This window comes from Macrosteles quadrilineatus, unplaced genomic scaffold (assembly GCF_028750875.1).
Source record: "Macrosteles quadrilineatus isolate MER2022 unplaced genomic scaffold, UCM_ALF_1.0 Scaffold_10__1_contigs__length_6754688, whole genome shotgun sequence".
NCBI classification, from domain to species: domain Eukaryota; kingdom Metazoa; phylum Arthropoda; class Insecta; order Hemiptera; family Cicadellidae; genus Macrosteles; species Macrosteles quadrilineatus.
Window position 1 is genome coordinate 855739 of NW_026542603.1, and position 20987 is coordinate 876725.

A 20987-nucleotide genomic window follows, 5' to 3' on the forward strand; every position below is an offset into this window, starting at 1 on the left:
GACCCCTAGGCGCCTCAACAAATGTTCAAGTCTAGCTTTGTATCGTTTCAGGGCACTGTGTGAACTTTCTACATCAATTCCCTCTACTATACCAGAAAACTCTTCGTACCTGCGATAACAACGATTCACCTCATCTGTGACCTTAAAATAACTAACACCGTCAAGGTTCTTTGCATCAGAAACAACATTGTCCGAAAAAGCTTGACGCAAATTACGCCTCATCGAGTTCACATCTAATTTCTCAAAATCCAGTCCACGTACCGCTAACTCAAAAATAAGATCCTCTTTCAACAAAAGGTCCGGATTGAAAGCCATGTTGGTTCGCCCTAATTTAACAACAACCTAACCACAAACTAAATAAAGCGTCTTTTCTTTTACCTAGCACATCTTTACTTTCCACCCCTCTACAAAAAGGAAAAACTTTAAAAATTTACTTTATCACAGCCCGTTCCTCGACCTGTTAGCAGAGTGGCGCAGAATTTGTACCACCTGAAGGGTGGGACAATCTCAAACAGGTCAGCAGGACCGGGAAATGATAACACATCGTAACTGACTCACCCTGATTTATTAAAAGAAAAACAAATACCCTTTTACAAACTGATTCAAACCATATATGACAAATTTACTACAAGTACGACAGGCGTAGACAAATTTCTAAATAATTAATACACCTGAAAAGCCAAAATGTGAATTACTTATCAACTAAAACCTTCCCAGTCAGCACACGAGGTATTATATACATATATTTTAGGTCAATCTTGGTAAACTATGTAAAGTATATTGAAATATGTAAAATTTACATATAATTTACTCGCTGATATTTACATAGAAAATATTGCTACCTTTTGTTTTAGGTCAACATGAAATACTGTCTTAATTAATATGTGATTGATTTAAACCTATTTTCTGGCCTATTTCTCGATACATTTAATGTATACTGAATGTAACTTATTCACATCCCATATACTTTAATATTGACGTAAAATATACATATAATTACGTCACATATACATAAACCGTTTCCCTGGATTCATACCAGATAGATTTGTAAATTTTGCTCAAAGCCTTGAGAAAGAGATATTTTTTGCTCAGACCAAACAGTTGCTTTTAGAGAAAGTTTTTCTTAGAAGAAGGGACAGTAGGAATTTACAATACAGGCAGCTAGACAAAGAACTGTAATACAAAGGGGTGGCAAGTGCGAAGGTCACTTGTAGAATTCCTTCACCAAGCCAAGAAGTGTAGTTAGACCGAACCGGTTTGGGATTGGGGTTGCAGCGTTGACTTATTGGATCCGAATAAAAATATCGAAGCCAGACTAGGACTAGATACTAGAATTATATCGATAGTCAATATTAACATCGAATGTGATAGGCTCGATATTTCTATTCGATAGCTTACTGGGCAGTTATGATTAATTTAAATTTATGTAACTACTACAGTCTAAGTTAGAAAAACTAAATAAGTTAATAATTAATAACTAATATTATTATTATTACTAAGGTATAACTGAAATAAATCATAAATCCTTTCTACACGGAGCATTACTGGTCTTTCGATATACATTGAAAATCGTATTAGCACGATAGTATCGAATGGGTCAGACAGTACCGTAACGCCGACTAGCCGTCAGCCGAAGCCGAAGCCGCCACGCCATTGTTGTTTTTGTATTTGTTTAGTTCTGTGTTTCTGCTGCAGTTCGAGTTCTTTACTTTATCTCTTCTGCTTTTTATTCTGTGTAGTCTCTGCCCTCTTCGAGATCAATATTTTAATCGTTGTTTGAATAACTTAGCTGTTAATTATTCAGTTTTTTAGTTAGTTTTAAAAGTTTATTTTACAGTTGTATTTAAGTTCAAGAATCAAGAAGTTTAATTGGCCATCGGTGTTACCGTTGGTCCTAGGCCCACTTTTAGATTTTCGCTAGATCAAGCTAACTTATTTATGTTTTCAAATCATCATCAATTTTCTACAACCCTCAAAGGTAAGTGTTCTGCTTTTATTTATGGTCTAAACTTAAAAATACTGGATTTTAATTAGGCTAGGCTAAGTTAAGTTAGGCTACTTACATCACAGACAATTGGATAAAGAAGGTTTAAGTTACATCTTCATTTTTACTGGTCTTGGATGATATTTTCGGTAGGTGTGTATTCTTTCAAGATTTCGGTTGCACTTTAGTTTCTGTCCTACATTTACTACCCTATTATAGGACTACCAGTCACGAATACTAGAACATGTTTTCTAGTAACTTACCTAAGTTATTTAGGTACTACACAAATAGGTAGGCCTATTTGTGCTACCAGCTGATGAAACTGTTCTAAACTTAACTTAACCTTAACCAAACATGCAGTAAGTACTAGGTAACTTGAGTTATGTGAGTAAATGTAGGACAGAAACTAAAGTGCAGCCAAGATTTTATCAAGTAGGCCTACGATATTAACTAACTTAAGTTAGGCCTATTGATTAGCACATTAGTAAGTTACAGGGTTTTTAAATTCGCAGAGGATACGCATCTGGTAACTGGACGTGGAGTGGATTAGGCGTCCAGCAGTTCCTGTCATAACCTAACCTAACCAACCAAATTTGCTGATGATGAAAAATTATAATGAATGAAGGTTAACCCTCCCAGTGTTACTTGACGAAAATTCGGCAAGCACCACACTTTGTATAGTGTTACTTGCCGATTTTTCGACAAGCAGACATCGTTTACGGCGAAGGCTCTATAACTGACTGAATCGGATTGAACTGGATCGAGTTAGGTATCGTTCTTTCCGTTACATTCTAAGCTGTCTCCAGATGTCTGTCTCTAAGCGCTATTCATTTTAGTTCTGAAAATATTGTAGCAGACAGCTGACTTGCGTGTATTTGTAAACAGCTAGGTTCCCCCGGACCGATGACTGATGTGTTTTATTACGTTTATCATTGTTTTAGTGTTAAAAATCAAAAGTAGTGATATACGTGGTGCATTATAAGAAGATTTAAGTGGTTTTGAAGTGCTGGTTGATGATCCTGAAGAAGTAGGTAGTGATATTGATGTAAATTATCAGCCAGATTCCTAGCTATGGTTAGGCTATGCATTCTTAGCTAAACGCTATGTACTGAAATCAGTTTTTTGCCCATAACTTATTTATTTGCAAATATACTTCCTTATATTATTATATATTTGTAATCCTCATAAAATTTAGAGTGGCTATTTTCAAATATTTATAGGCCTATAATTTATACAATTTCATTAGGCGCGAACTTATTTTTTTTTGAAAATTTTCGAAATTATATTTTTTTTACCTAAAAAAATTTTTTTTTTTTTAAATGTTCCTTATGTTTTATATATAATATTGAAGCCCATGATTTTCCAAACAAAATGGTATATAGAACATTAGAATTAACATTGTTTTAAGCTTCTCAGATCCGTTTTAATAAAACCTTGCAAATGCGCCAAAAATAGGTGGACATTAAGGCCTAAACTATGGACACTTGGAGGGTTAAATTATGTCCATAAAATAAAATTATAAATGCCAAAAAGGCTGCACTTTACTTGACGTCCTACACTCATTTTGAATGAAAATATCGATCGATATATCGATTAATCGATTGCTTCATTCGTCATATCGTTTGGTTAGTTAGGTAAGGTTAACCTAACCTAACTAACCAAACGATATATCGAATAAAACAATCGAATGAAAATATCGAATCGGAAAAAAAACAATCGAATGAGTGTAGGACGTCAAGTAAAGTGCAGCCGCCAAAAATTCTAACAAAAGATGTACAGTTAATGGCATTCAAAGCAAAATCTTTGACAAAAAGTTAAAGTTCAGGGACCTCTTGCGTTAATCAGCCTAGCACTCTATCCACGACACCAAAAACACCGATGGTTGTACATCGTATCGTTGTGGTAATGGCGTTCCAGGCCCTCACAACCCTGTGACGTCACTGCCGGACGCCTAAGTTAATCCACGTCCGGTTACTTGACGAGTATCCTCTGTGTTTAAGTTACGCTTGATGTTTTTTTAAATTTACAGTAGGCCTAATGGTAATTCCCAGGCCTACACTAAGATTTTAACGCAACTAATTATATGCTTCCTTATGTTAAATTATCAAGAGATAAGTTAATTTTTTGGCTAGGGGTTTTTGAAATTGTCCAGTTTTTGTTACACGGTTTGTTTATTTACAAATGACTAATAGGTAACTATATACTATATGCTAATGAACTTAGGTCCATGTTATACGGACAGCAAGAACGCGACAGATAAAACGCCGACGCTGAACTAAAAATTCAGTGCTGTTATTCAATCAGCAATCACACTGCGTCATCGACGCCAGGGAGCTGTTATACAAGCAGTAAACATGCCGCGGCAGGCTCCGAGGGAGCCCGAAGGTCGCCGAAGTGTGAATTTTCATTCCCGTTAAGTCGCCTGGGAACTATCCTGTCGGAGGAGTAAAGTGGGGGTGAAGCACGGATCTGCCGTGTAAAAGCTGCCCGTATAACAGTAGGTAGCCTACTCGCATTATTTCTGTCGCGTTTTTTCTGCCAGTTTTACTGGTCCGGTCGCGTTGTCGACGCTGACGCCAGGTTTCCAGTGTCCGACGCGACAGATAAAACGTTCGTATAACTTGCACACAGTGACGTCCATTGCTCTGTAGGCTTGGCGTCTACGCGGCGAAAAATCTGTCGCGTTTTTTCTGTCCGTATAACATGGGCCTTAGGCATACACAATTTCATTCAACAATTATTACAAGGAATTAAGTTAACTTATGCATAGATAGGTATATCTGTCATAAGTTAATAAGATAAACTTAATTAATTGTGAATGCAACAAATGTGCCTAATTTAAAAAACATATCTTCTGTTGCTGTATCTAGGTTAGGCCTATGTTATGTTCACTCCTAGGGGCCAGTTGTGGAATCAGGTCTGGGTTTACTTATTGTTTTGGGAAATATAATGGTTATAACAGTCAAACACACCTAAGAAGGTACTTAGCCAAAAGTATAAAACCATTAAATATGACTAAAAAGTTTTTTTGTTTTTGTAGATCGACTTCTTCCAAAGGATTGGGGGCTCAACAGTGGAGGACTCTGGCTGTCGAGCCCTCATCAGATCGCGTACAAACGAAGTAGGTGTTAATTTCAGTTGGGAGGGAAGGAAGGGAAAGAGGACCCTCCACAGCCTCAACTTCATAAAACACTGGAGAGTGAGTATAATAGTTGCCTACTAATAGTTACTGGAATCTAATGGAATTTAAACAATAGTCCCTGAAAAGTAATTTTACCTGGGGAGCAGTGATTACAGTAACTCTTTTGTTTGAGTTATAATTTTAAATCTATTTTTAAAAAGCTACCCAACTTAATATTTATGAACACTCTTTTTTTAAAGGTGTGCGAATTATTTGATTTATTTCAATCTAATCTGTATCTAATCATGGGGAGACTGTGGGAGAAATTTGTAAGGGTGAGATGCCGTTTTTTTCTCTAAAACTAATAATGTTAAATGTGAGTCTGTTCTATATTCATCGTTAGATTCTATTAAAACCCTCTTATGTTCCCAACCGGAGACTTTATTTGGGGCCCCTAATTTAAACCAACAAAAACAGAAAATATCAAAAAGAAAAAGAAGAAATAGGGGCCTAGTTATAAAAAAGTTAAAGGAAAATTTTAACAAGCTAACAAGTTAACAAGTTTAAATTCTTTTAGCGAATTTCCCATATAGGGAATAAGCTATTACTGTAGGTCTCATGGTAAGACCTCGACCCGGGACCGATTTACTTTTTCATTTTGGGGTCCTCCATAGGCCAAAAACACCCTCCGTTCAAATTCATATATATATATATATATATGAAATATATACATATGTATGTATATGTCCGTTAGCGCGATAACTCGAGCAAAAATGAACCGATTTTGATCAAATTTGGTACTAATGTATAAACCTACGTTTATTCAAAATAATTTGAACAGACTATGGGAACGAGGGTTTATGGGGGGTTTTATGGGGTAAAAATTGGGTTTTCTGATTTTTGATTTTAAAAACACATAACTTCACGATTTATTTCCAAACCATTTTGTATAGCTTAAAAAAGAAATAATTTTGTCCCTATTGAAGCGTTGTTGTATGCCTATCGGGTACGGAGATAATCAAAATATATTGTAAATTAATAATTTCTGTTATTCTCACGGAGAAAAACTGTGGTAGGCTATATAAATATATTTTTGTCAAATTTGACAATTTTGTTTGTTTCATTGTAGTTTATGAACATTTCAGTTGAAAAAAAAACCACTTCAATACCTTCCTTGTAGCAGCAAACCTAAGTACAGTACTCATTATAATCAATGTTACCTATTTAAATAGGAAATAAATCTTACAATTTTAAGGGAATGCAGTAGAGTTCCGAAAACTCGGCATAATGTGGACTGAAAGGGTGTCGAGTTTGTGAAATGTCGGGTTATTGGGAACTAGGGTTATAAATAAGAACCATACAATTTGTAATCCTTTTAGCTGCCTTATTTATTTATATTTATATTACAAGTCAGTATTAAGTCATCAGATATAGTACAATAAATCCTTGGTACAAGTGGGAATGATTTAACTTGAGCCCATGTTTAACTCGTACTCAAAATTCACTAATTTTCTGAGCCAGGTGATGGCCGAGTTATCCAGACTGCCGGGTTATCGAGTGCCGAGTTTGCGAGACTCTACTGTACTTAAGTAGAAATCCAGCCTAGTAAATGGAAATTTGCTTAGTCTGCAGGGTTGCTGTGGCGGGGATATTTGATATCCATAACATAAAAAAACTTTTTGTAAATCATCACTTGGCCTCTATTAATCTAGGTAACTATAGTTGGCTCTCAATAATCGGACATTTACTTAAATAGGCCCATTAGAATGTCAGTTTGCCAAAAATGTTTGACTACCAATGTATGGTGATTTTCCCAATTTCATGGTGATCGTAGGTGGCAATGGTTTCATGATCACAGGATATGTTAACGATTTCGTCGTGATCGTAGGATAACTGAGGTTAGTTTGACCTAGGTCCGCAAGTACTCTAATTACGGCACTGTTATTAGTAATGATTATTTCTGGATACACGAATAAGCTAGAGTATATAAAAATGCTTATGTAGGCTATGTCTAAAACGTGCAAAGGTCTACCAGACCAGTCCAAGTAGATGACAGAGAAGTGTTGATGAACGAGTCTATTTGTGGGTCTCCTTAATCCTGAACATTGGATGCGCCATTTTGCTTTGCTTCGACCACATACTATGCTTACTACTCAAACCGGCCCTGCAAAATATTCCCGAGTTTATACTCATAAAGTATTTAGTATTAACTAATTAGTGTCCAGTTGCATCACCGCCATGTCGGATTATCAAGGGTAAATTGTTTTGAACCCCCGTAAAAAGTCTTCTTCTAAGTTAAAGGACAAAGTAGAAACAACCTTATGAGAAAAAACTGAATCAAACACATTAACACTTGCTTATAACATAACAATCATTGGGAAAACTCTGTGGTATCATATTGTAAAATCATGTTTCAGGTGTTGTTGCAGCCTCTCACGGAGACAATGTCACATACAAGGCATTTGAAACCAAGGTTAAAGAATGGTTCCGGCAGGCAGGCTCGAAGATTAAATTTTCAAATGTAAAGCTGTACTTGATTTATTAAGATTACATTTTTTATTGTAAAGCTGTACTTTGTACTTATTGCCTACTGTTCTAATTTTAGTTTTGTTGGGTAAAAATTAAATTCTAGTAATTACTAATTATATGATATTATGTTAATAATTCTAGAATTATTAGTTTTCCTTTTGATTAATGAGAATTTGTTTCCTATAAAATAACAAATTTTTTATACATTCAAATTCAAACAAATACTAACACACCACGAATGAGTGAAGACGGTTTAAAAAAATAAATTACAACTTACCACAGTTTTCATAGTACTACCGTACTGACCATAGTTTATCGTACTGACCATAGTTTATCGCCTAAAGAGTCACCCTTAAAAGTGCCTCAAGTTTTTAGGATGAGTAATATTTTTATAATAATTGACTTTAGCTGAGAACTAATCCATCTTTCTTATGTTGATTATTGACAGAACATTTATTATTATGTTTATTTAGGTGCTCATTATAATTGAATAAATTGGTTCTTAATACAATTTAATTAGATTCAGATATTTTTTGCATTACTGTATACAATTAAGATGATTTACATAAATAATACTTAAATTTACATATTATTGCTTCAGTTTAGCTTGTACAAAATTTACATTCCATATACATATATCATTGACGTATTATTTTTGTATATGGTTTACGTAAATTAACGTATTAGTAATACGTATTATTTACAAAATAAAGTGGGACGTATAGATGTCAAATAGATGTATTCAATATCAATTCAATACGTATAATTTATTTTGGATTTACTTTGGCTCAAAGTAAATAATACATATTATATACTTCTGTGTGCTGACTGGGTTTGTTTCGCCAACATTAACACCAGACGAGATTTTGGGCCCAAAACTCTTAAAAGATACAAGTACTTAAATAAAATGACAACCTGCAATAAAGAAACTAACTATAAATCTAAACAGTAATTCCTGGGACACCAAGTCTGTGCTGTAACCTATTGAAGCTTGGCCAAAAATTTATAAAAGTTAAAGTTAAGTGAAATTTAATCAAAACATCTTTTAATTCTTCCCAGTATGGGTTTACAGAATAAAATTCAATATAAAATGAGTTAAAGTTAAAGCTAAAATTCAGAACAGATAAAACAGTTTAACGTTACAAGAATCTCTACCAAAAATTCGCTGGAAATCACCAAGTTAAAGTTAGGCCAGAAATAATAACCAAAATTTATAAAGTTGTATACATGAAGTTAATTTGAGTCCATGGGTGCACCCACTAAGTTCAAATAGGCCTAGGCCTAATTTAGATTTCACTTTGAAAGTTGTAGATCAGTCCATCCGCTGAAGTAAAATAATTTCCAAAAAGTTTAGAAGTCACCTGAGTATCGAGCAATTTTGAGGTGTGTTGGCGAGGTGGACAGAAGTAGGTAGTTGCCCATGGATGTACTCTAGCGTTGAAAAACTCCAGGTCCGACAGACTCACAAGGGTCCTCGCCCTCCAACACAGGGTAGACAAGAGGTTCCTCTAAGTGGTGTTGCTTTCCCATACCCAGGTGTCTAGGCTAGTAGGCCTGCGGCTGCAAGTTAGTTCTACGATGACATCAGCGTGTTCGTCCCAGGAAGTCGAACCCCTGTTACGAAAAACTTCATACATAGTAATCTGTATACAATAGGCCTAAGTCTTAAATGAAAGTGAAATTCGTTACATCTTTAACACTCAAAATTTGAGATTCATTTAGTTCACATTACATGTTAGAACATTTTGATATTTAAAGAAATTAGCTACATACAATTGGAAATAAAACCTACTAAAACCAAATCTGATTTGACAAAGATAAGTTTCCTTTTTTATTTAGTGTTGCCATAATAGGCCTAAGTTGTATAACTCGCTATATTTTTTTTTTTTTTATTAAAATTAACAAAATTTATAGAAACCAATATATTCATGCCTGTATGAAGCAATAACAGTGTTGTTCCTTTATCTGCAAAACCAAATCGACATGTGCCGTTAACCAGTCATTGGATCTGGTAGGCCTAGCCTGCAATCTTTAGTCCTATCCTTCCAGCTAACTAAAAGTCCAGAAATTAAATTTATCTTAAACACAGAGCCTCCTGGATGTCTAACAAAGTTACAGCAATGCAATAAACAATAATTAATCGTTACTAGATACCAATACAGAGATTTCTTTCAAAAATATACCTGCCAAATAATTCAAGTGTAGGCCTAGGCTAGTAGGTATGATACAGTTTATTTTATACTCATAAAACAAAGGAAAAGAAATTGTACAAGTCAGGGATTAAAATGAGATTAACAGAACTTTATAAAATAGTTTGAATCTTGAAAAAGTGTAACATTTTAACAGGTATGAAACTTTCTACAGGCGAAACGAACTAATCAGCATTTTTCTCTGAGTCAGTTTTGAGATCTTAATTAGTAGTTAATACAAATTCAACTTACCATTATTATGGGGTTGTGGGTGAGTCAGTCAAACATGGAATTTAAAATGATATCACTCAAACATATTTAAGGAAACAAAATTCAAAAGACTTTGGTAAAAGTTCTAGAGTGACAAAACGACATGATTCTTCACTGCAAGATGGCGAAGCAAGAGAAAAAGAAACCGGGACGCCGACTCAACTAACGACTGAAACCAAAACCCAAACTTAAACAACAGTAACGGATTTAAACATAGTCAAACGACTGGAAAAAGTAACACAAAATTAATATCGTCCACCAACATGATTTCCAATACGCCTTAAATTCTAAAACAAAGTAATATTAAATATCTCAAACAAATAAACTTCCACTTGATTTCCTATAACGTTGTCAATTTTCGGGTTGTCATTGCCGATGCTCCCAGTTCTACCACACACGCAAAATAAAATCTCAGCAACTCGGTGTTCTCGCACTATAAGAATGTTTTAGAGAAAACTCTCATCATTGATTAAGTTCTCTTATGACCCAAAAAACTGGTGACGGAAAAAATTCAAAAATTTCTGGTGAATTTCCGGCACATAGCTGTCAGCAGGTTTTTTGCAGAAGAGGTTTTCCTAAATCCAAGAGAATAAAAAAATTGTGTAGAAGTTGTTAAAAGGGAATTTATGTGGAGACATATGGCAAGTCTAAGATGAAATTCATTAAATTAGTTATACATTTTTAAATCCTGTATCGGTCAGTGAATTTTTAAACAGTAAAAATAGTTTAATTAATTTAATAAACTCAATTTTTTATCATTCAATACAAAACAGGCTAGATTAAAATTACAACCAAACATTCAGCTAGATGGATAAAAAATTATTCAAAGTAAACCATACAAAATTCCTTGGATTAATACTGGACGAGAATGAGTTGGGATAAGCACGTTGATCATGTAGTAAATAAAATGTCAACTGGCATATACACTCTGAGACTAATGTCTCATGTATGCAATATTGGCACTATGAAATCAATCTATTTTGCTCTGATCAACTCGCATATAGCTTACGGTATTGCTTTATATGGCGGGACTAGCAATAAAAACCTCAAAAAAGTTCTGAAACAGCAAAAGAAAGCATTACGTACAATTTTTAATATAAAAAATAGAAAGTCGACAAAATAATATTTTTCCAAATAAGGCATCATGTTATGACCTATTTGAAACCATTTTACATTTAAAAAAATCAAACACAAAAATACAGCTGAAAATCACATAGCCTACATACAATAGAACCACATAAATTACAGGTTTTTTTTTAAGAAAACTACTTTTATTGGTACTAAATTTCTTTATAATCTGCCTAAAAATATTCTTTGTGAAGAAAAATATAACAGTTTCAAAACCCGCCTTAAAGAATACCTATTGACTCATCCTAACTTTTCAAGTAAAGATTTTTTAAATTTAAGGAATGTAAAATACATGTTTTTGTATTAGTGTCATACAACAACATACAATTATTTGTAATTATCACATTTTATCTATATCTATAAAAGAGGAAGTTTGTATGTATATGTATATATATATATATATATATGTTTGAACGTTATGGACTCCGAAACCGCTCAACAGATTGTAATGAAACTTTCAGGAATTATTAAGCATCTTTCAAGGATGGTTTTTGTGAAGTTTGGTGCAGATCCGTCAAAAGGGCTCCGCCCCAGAGGGTTTTAAGTGGGACAATGTCAGACTTTTTGAACTACAATGTTTACAAATAAATATAATTTAAAAGCAGATGTTTTCTTTCACCAACTGTTTTGTAGGTTTGAATAATCACAACGTTCTGTATTAGTCATGATTTGAAATAGTGCCACAATGTTTCTACAGAGTGCAGCACAGAAAACTATTTTACTTTTGAATAAGTCCAAATATATTAAACCCCAATCGCAGCACACCTGTGCACTCAACAACGTTTAAATTCTCCAATGTTGAATATGTAAACATAAAAACCTTGATTAAAGTATTATCTTATCTTATCTTACTAATATTATAAATGTGAAAGTTTGTGTGTTTGTTTGTTTGTTTGTTTGTTTGAAGTTCAATCACGCATTAACGACTGGACGGATTGGGCTGAAATTTTGCATGATGATAGCTCACATTCCAGATTAACATATAGGCATATTTTTTCCTGAAAAATCCTTTCGGGCTCCGCCCCAGTGGCTCTGCAGTTTCCCATGTTCACCTTATGAGTAATCATATTAAAAGGGAATTAAAGAATTTTGTCAGCTGTTTCAACTAAAAAGTTGGTTCTATGATATGAAAAGCATTAAAAAGTTATACGATTTACCAACAGGGTGCAGCACTATTATTTGTTTTGCATTTATCATAACTACAGCAAGCAGCAACAAAAACTGTGATACGCAATGAGAACTGTCAAAGTAGGATTGTTATGTTTATGTTTTTAATTTCATGAATAATTTGTGATATTTTGCAAACTTTTAATAATTTATTTTTCTATATAGTTTAGGTGAAGTGGTAGAACATTATGACTATGGTGGATGTGTAATACTATGGTATACCGTAAATTTAAATAAGCAAATTTTATCAAACTGTGTCCTCCCCCATTGAAAATGCAAATGCAAAGCTCGAGTATAACTGCAATAAGCGTTTTATGCCGACCCCGTACGAAGGACGTGTACTCTGCTAATACTATTATAAAGAAGAGGTGGTGTATGTGTGTTTGTATGAGATAAACTATAAGCTACTGAACCGATTGGACTCAAATTGGACAAAAATCAAGCTACCGCTCCGACGATTAGAACTACCCCCCCCCCCCCCCCTTCGATATTGAACTAGTATCTGCTCCACGGGCTTTCAAAATTCTGAGGTGAGGGATTTTTAACTTATTTAATACGCAAGCAGGTTTTTCTGTGACATTTACTCCTCCGAAACTACTAAACCAATTGGCATGTTTTTGGTGTCATTTGGAAAGAGCGAAACGTGAAGTTGTGCAGGAAACTCTCTTTTTAGGGAAATAATTAGGGTGAGGCCATGGGGCCCTTTAAAGTTTCGTATTTCTCCATAAGATTAATGGGAAACAGACGTTGTTATGTAACTCCAGCTGTTGTCAGAAATTAAAAATAAGAACATATGTTAATTGTAAACATTATGTAATTTACACAACTATGTGGTAGGTTTATTTATGCAATTGATTATTGAAATGAAGAAAAATTCTATAACCATAAGTTATGAAAATTATGTTATTGATATATTTTAGTAGGGTAATTACAATGTAGGGCATACTACAAAAATGTATAAATGTAAATTTGATGGCTATTTGTTTAAAAATTCAATCTACTTAACAAGTGTTTGGATTAGGCAGTATGGACGTTTGGTACGTATCTTCCCGTTGCGAAGCACGGGCACAGCAGCTAGTAAACAATAAAAGGGATGGTAATGCCTTAATATTTTTATCATTTGTTCTATACCCACACAATCTAACATAAATTATTAAGTGAATAATAATCGTGCGTGCTATCTCAGGTATTCAAATGCCATTACTGGCATTAAAAGAAGGAACTCCATTAATACTAATGCGAAACTTAAATCCACTTAAAAGGAGAAATAGTCTTAATCCCAAGAATACTGATGACTTCATCCAAATTACCCTCTGAATTGAAGCAACTACAATTTCCTTTTTTTGTCTTTCTTTCCCAATCACCATTATAAGGCACTAGGGCAAACCCTGACTATCGTCGGTTTAAATTTTGAAAATGCATGCTTTTCACACGGACAGCTGTATGTTGCGTGCTCACGTGGTGGTAGGTACGTCTAAAAACTTATAGAAAAAACAAAAAAAATTGTTTAGGCCCTATTCACTGGCAATTAAGTAAAATATTCTATTTTTATTTTTGGTACACACTTTTATTATTCATCGTAAAGAACAAATTACCATTTACAATAATAGTTGTTAAGCGCAGCAACGCGCGCCGGGTAACTGCTAGTGTTGTTATAAAATTTGACCCTGTTCAATGTATTCATGTAAATACTAATAATGAATAAAGATTATTTGATTTGATTTGATAGATTGAAGCTCTGCTGGGAAACTGGAGGTGCTAGATTAATGATGATGATGAAGAAGAAGTGCAAAATCTAAATGAGGATGCAAGGCTAATTTATTGCTGGGACTTACCTCTGTTACTGACTTCTCCTTTCAGTTCTTTGTTAAAGTTGAAACTTTGGATAATTGATCTAACAAGGGAAGCTACAAACCCAATTCCTTCAACATCAATTTTAAACTTGTGTTGTCCTTTAACAACAAAATAATAATGCTAAAAATTTGAATATGTACCTGCATTTATGCAGTCCACAATGTTGCTATAGGGCAACCAGTTTCAACCATACCAAGTAGTTATATTGAGGCATACTAAAATGTTGTATTTCTATTGATAAAATTGATCAATTTTGTATCAACCAGAAAAAGATAGTTTATCAGGTTTATAAAAAACCTGATCGATTTTAACTTTGTCTCACTCATTCCGTGTTAGAGGTAGAAACCTCTAGTTTTCATTATTTGTTAGGGAAACTCAAAAAGTTTTATAATCAGCTGTTTTTATTAGCAGTACCTTCTTACATTGTTGTGTGATAAACAAAAACAAATAAGTAACATTTTACGATGGATCCTCGAGTGAAGACGCAGTATGTCGAGTGGTTAATAGAAACTAAGTCTCCTCTTGCTGTTCAGCGTGGATTTAGAAGGAGATTTAACGGAAATCCTCCTTCAAAGAACACGATAAAAGCATGGTATGAGAAGTTCATGACCCATGGGAGCATACATCACAGAAAAGGCAATGGTCGTCCAAGGGTAAGTAAAGAAAATGTTCAAAGAATTAATCAATCATTTCTTAATAATCCGAGACAATCAACAAGATCTGCAGCTCGAGAGTTGAATATTAAGCATTCCACTCTACACAAAGTGTTAAAAAGAGTTTTGCATTTTCGGTCTTATAAGTTACAGATAGTTCAAAAGATTACGCGACAAGGCTGGGCCAGACGCAGAGAATTTGCAGTTACAATGCTCGACCGTTTAGAAACTGACAATAACATCTTAAACCGGATATTTTTTTCTGATGAAGCTACGTTTCATGTATCAGGGAAGGTGAACAGACACAATGTCAGGATATGGGGATCTGAGAATCCTCATTTTCACCAGGAGCATACTAGGGATAGTGAGAAGGTGAATGTTTGGTGCGCCTTATCTTGCAACAGATTGATCGGCCCTTTTTTTGCCGAAAGAAATATCAATGGGACCATTTTCGTGGATATGTTGGAAAACTTAGCCATTCCACAGTTTGAAAATGGGCAACCAAACCTGATATTACAACTAAATGGCGCTCCACTTTATTGGAGACGGTTTGTTCGTGACTGTCTCGACGAACATTTCCCAAATCGTTGGATTGGCCGTGACGGACCTATACCTTGGCCACCAAGGTCGCCAGACATTACCCCATGTGATTTTTGTTTGTTTGGGGGTTTGTAAAAGATCGTGTTTACTCCAACAAAGTCAACAGCCTGGAAGAAATGAAGCAAAAGATCAGAGAAGCATTTGATGAAATTGATGTTCCGATGTTGTGGCGAGTTTGGGCAGATCTCGAACACAGACTTGATTATTTAAGAACTAATAATGGAAAACATGTAGAAATAAGATAGTGTGAATGTGTCATCGTAAACTTAAGGAAATTGCCTTTGATTTAACATTAATTTTAAAAATTGTGATGAAAAATAAAAGAGCTATGACTGTTTAAAATCGATCAGTTTTTTTATAAACACCCTGTACAATTTAATTTAATTTAACATCTTTGGTTTCTGTTTATATAATTTATTCGGTTTGATTCAACCAGTTGTAAGGAAGATTAATAACTTATTAAAATGCAAACAAAGTTTATACCGTAACTTTATCACTGTTTTGATTTTTTCGCTGTTAAGGAGACCAAGCAAACACTGCTATTTCCAAAAGCACCACTTAGAGCATTTTAAGGTCCACAGGGGGTTGCCTGAGAGGATCATGATAATCCCGTCATGATAATCATAAGGACATCATAAGCCATGTTGGACAGGTTCATGATCTACTTTTACGTAAATAAATGTCAGCCCATTATTGGCTCACCTAGAACAAATTAACAGGCACACAAATAAAAAGCACCCCATCTTTATAACATGATAGATTTTAGTATCACATACCTTGTTCTGAATATGAGAACTCCAAATTGTTTTTTATCCAATCCAAAGCTTCACTCAGAGCGAAATCAATCCCAAGAACAATTGAGCAAACAAGTATCAGGGCACATATTAGCCAAAACTCTTTGTTCTGTAACATTAGATGTATGTACTATCGGACAGCTAGGAAACAGATAGTTTCTTTGATACTTTTTGGATATGAATTCATACAAAATATATGACCACAACTATTGAAATAAAACTTAACTATTAAAAATAAAACCCTGCGAAGAGAAATGTGCCACAATGCATGCAAGTGATGTTAAGAGGACCTAGATTGTGAGAAACAACACTCAACTCAGTCTAAAAATCTTTGATGATTAAGAAAATCCAAAATAACAGGGCAGTCCAAGATCCAAGATCACTAACAGACAAGTGGAGACTCCTGAGAAGAATAAATAGGAGGTTGTAGAACTACATGATCTGAGGTTGTAGATAATGAAGATTCATTAAAGCAAGAAGGATCTGTTGAATGGAATGCTCAGAGTAAAGTGTTTAGGAACATGGTGCAAAGTGGGAGATAAATGCAAATATGGATGAGGAGATGGAATATCTGGTGAACTTTAAGAGGGAGAGACTGAAAAGTTCTACATCATCAACAAAGTGAGCCGAATGAAGTGAAATTGGGACAGGGTGAGTCGGTGGCTCAGTCGGTAGCGTCGCAGACTTCGGGCCCAAGGCAGTAGTGTCGTGGGTTCGAATCCTGGTCACTGCCACTAAATTTATCAGTACAGTTCACCTTTGTACTGTACCGGCTCACCCCTTGCTTTGCTGGATACGTTCCACGCACAGATCTGTAGTCTATGTGGACGGGCAAATGCAAGGTTAAAAGAGGCCACCAACCTCTTTAAAATAAAAAAATAAAATAAAAAATAAAAATAAAACATGGACAACAAGGCCTGACAGAAGAAAATGTAACTAAACTACATGATAAGTTAGAATAGACTGAAGTATGATATGTATCTCCTATATTATTAAAAGGATTTTTAGGATTTTCGTGTGCAGCATATCGACCCCTAAATATTTATTTTTATAGGCATATTGAGTATCAATTTAAAGCTCTATTCTCTGATGTGCATTTTGCCGGTTTGGATGATATCCCGTGAAAGCCCATGTCCTATAGGCTTTAAAATTTCATAGTTTGTGCTGAATTATTCTGTTGTCAATAATCTGAACTTTTTCAAGCAAACATTTGTTTACAAACAGATGACAATGATACAATTTTGTTTACATCCATACGAAAATGGGGTTTTCTTTAGTTGGTGATCTTTAAGTGAATTGAAGTAAAATGTTGTAATATTATTTGTATAAAATGTAAAGAAGAAAATTATTTATGCTAGATATTGTATTGTGATAGGATTTTGTGTTTTCATAGTATGTTTTATTGATGTCTTAGGGAATTCAAGTAAACTATTGTAATGTTATTTGTTTAAATGTAAAGAAGAAAATGACTTGCGTTAGGTTTTCTGTTTTCATTGTATGTTTCATTAGTATTTTTAGTTTTTCTAAGATGCCTCGAAGAAATCGTGCATACAATGAAAATAATAGGGCTTGCGGTGCAAATAATAGGAATATGATGAGACATAATTGTTTTCACCCTTATCAACTATACCTATATCAAATTTATACGGATTTTAAAGTCACAAAGTGACACAGGCTGCTAGTAGTTTTAAATATGTCATGTATCTAGTATTTTGTATCTAATGAAGTATTGTTAACTGACCTAGACTAGTTATTGATCTGACCAAGTGAGGTGGCATGCTTCTTCTTATTCGGGAGGTCGGGTTGTGAGGGGCTCCTCAATAATGGTCCTGACTAAAGAGCCAGCTGAACTTAGTCAGTAATAGAGCTCTTATCTCATACATTCAACACTCATTCTCCATTCTCTTTTGGGTGTCAGCATCGTAAAAATCTAATCTATTCCAAACATATCTGACATATTGAACTGTAGGCTACTACTAACCAAACCAGACTTTTCTGCCTTTGACAGTGACAGACTGTATGGATCAGCTGTCAATCTTCTCTCAACTTTGGTCTGTGGAAGCAGTGTTGATTTGCTGTATTTACGGCGTCGGGCATCCAAAACCCTATAATCTGCTGTTATATAAATGTTATCATAGTCTGTGAATCGTAGGTAGTTATTGTGGTAGGTTTGGGCACTGCAACAAAAGCAATCCAAATATGAGCTGGAAAATATCAGAGAAGAGGCTGGGTTGGTAACTAAGTAATCATCTCATCAATGATTATTTTTATTCCTCACCATTAAGTTTCGAACTATGGTATTGATACACTTGGAACTTAATTGCCAACCCAACCAAGCCTTTGTGATAAGAAATAAACAAAATACTTACTAAGAAAGAAAATTGGAAAACAAATATTAACATTCTTTATTTAATTACCGGTAGTGATAGAAACAAGAGCTGTTTGTAAGTTAAGGTCATTGAACTTCTGACGAGACCAGAGAGCTGGTTCATATCTGAGACCAACGCTGTGTTGTTTATGTAGTTCACAACAACTCCAAACAGCAGTTTCTACCCCTTCAAGATGATATGCCTTGTCTAATAGCTGAAAACGATATAAGGGAATATCACCCTTCCCACTATGTGAATCAGGTTTTTTGTGGTAAGGGGATAAGATAAACCCATATTTAAATTCATTGGTAATTAATATATGTGTATGCAAGAAACTGTTTAGACATATTATGACATGTGCACGAGAGGTTTAAAGAATTCTCAGAAGGCCATACATATTCGCAAAAACAGGATGGCACCGAGCATTCAACAATTTCCATCCGGTCAGAAGTCTATAGTCTTATAGAGCAGTCGCCTATCAGTTTCAATCACAACACAATCCATGAACAAAACTAACCCCTGGTCACTGCTTCTAGCGAAACTGCTAAAAGACTGTCATACACCATTGTGCAAATGATGATAACTACCTCTGTACCCCTCAACCACTTCATACTTTACTCCATTCACATCCACCAACTATTAATATTTGGTGGACGCCTTACACTACAGAAATCTTCATACTTGGTGGGAGCGTAGATTTTCCTTCACTTCGTAATTGACTAATTTGACGAGACCAATCGTCCAATAGGGGTGGGAACCAGCTAGAACAGTAGTGCATGATATAAAATACACAAGTTGTTCTCAACTTTGAACTGGCTTGTTTGACCACATCAGCAGTTCAATAATGACTTTAATTTACAAATAGCTCTTGTGTATGATAATAAGTAACCTTCTAACCTAATCAGAAAGATTTTAAAATCCACACATTAGTTATGTTTAAAAATTATACCTCATAATTATCTCACCTGAAAATTACCATTATAAACAAAAAAGCAAGAAAAGTTCTCGTAATGGTCAAGAAGGCATCGGCTAAAGTCTTTTTTAAATAAATTTCATGAATGAATTCTTTTGTAATTGAAACCACTGAGTGAAGTCCTACCTGAAAGAAGTTCATGGTTGTTTAGTAAAGTAGGCTATATGGTGGTTCTAAGTATTACTCGTATGTGTAGTTCAATGTCTTCAACGATTTTTGTTTTAATTTATATTTGTTTCATGACATTAGTATGAATAAAATAATAAAAGTGTTATACTGCTTAAGCAAAAGAGTTTAGAGAAAGACCAAAATTTTGCTGTTCACAATGATACAAAATTTCTCGGTTTGTACGTAGATTCAAATTTAAATTTGAACAAAAGCATGAAAATTTAATTAGTAGACTGAATTTGGCTTGTTATTAAATGATATGTTTAAGAAACACTATTGACTTAAAAACTCGTTGGATGTTATACTATGCATACTTATATTCAATTCTTCAATATGGAATATTTTGTTTATGCCAATTTTATTTTTATAGTTTTAGTTTATTTTAGTTTTTTATAACTCCTTAGTCTTAAGTTATTTGTATTTTGACAATATGACCTGATTTATAACATTGCTTTGCTATATTATGAAAATGTCGATTTATTTATTTATTTCATACAAACCCATATTAGTTAAGAATATATGTAGTTATTGAGCTTTCTGCGATGACGTAGAACCATTCTCAGCCTGCCCCTTCGATGCCGTTGTCAACGCGGGCGCGGTTTACCCAAAACGTAGTAAATTATAACTTTGAAAAAAAAGTCAGATTCTTACCCCTCGACAGGTTTTGGGTCGTTACAAATACAAGATTGAATAAATTATATTGAAGATATTGCCAATTGATAATTAAATGTATAACTAAATTTATATGTTCAACAAGGCCAATATAAAATAAAATTATTTGTTTTATTCACAAGCGCTTTCAGAAACTATATGTTTCTATCGTCAGGCTTTGTTTTTCAACACCAGTACAAAAAGTAAATATTTACTTAATAATAAATTTATTTGAAACTAAGTTAAAACAGATGATGTAAAAGATATACGAAAAATATATAACAAATAATATTAGAAAAAATAATCTTTTGAATTTTGTATAAATTACAGTGTTGTTCTGGATGTAATTATTTTCAGAAATTCCGAGTTTATAATTGGGCCGTCAACCGCAGTTATGTACTTGAGAATGAGATTGGATGTCCGACTAACTTTCCGAGAACAGATAATGTTTGCGACTGAGAAAGCGGAAAGGATTGTTGCCAATCTGAGCAGGCTGATGAGGAATATCGGTGGACCAGTTGACAGCAGGCAGTGAGT

General features: G+C 34.3%; 1 protein-coding gene across 1 annotated transcript in view; it reads right to left on the reverse strand.

Annotated features, from left to right (window-relative positions):
* LOC129004686 (protein sneaky-like) overlaps nt 1-20987 on the reverse strand; it is a 63151-nt gene that overhangs the window by 12146 nt on the left and 30018 nt on the right. Inside the window, exons 9-12 of the mRNA XM_054433248.1 lie at nt 19624-19757; nt 18271-18466; nt 16272-16398; nt 14224-14340 (exon numbers count right to left, since the gene is read on the reverse strand). Coding sequence (XP_054289223.1) covers nt 14224-14340; nt 16272-16398; nt 18271-18466; nt 19624-19757 — 574 coding nt within the window. The remainder of the gene's footprint in view (nt 1-14223; nt 14341-16271; nt 16399-18270; nt 18467-19623; nt 19758-20987) is intronic.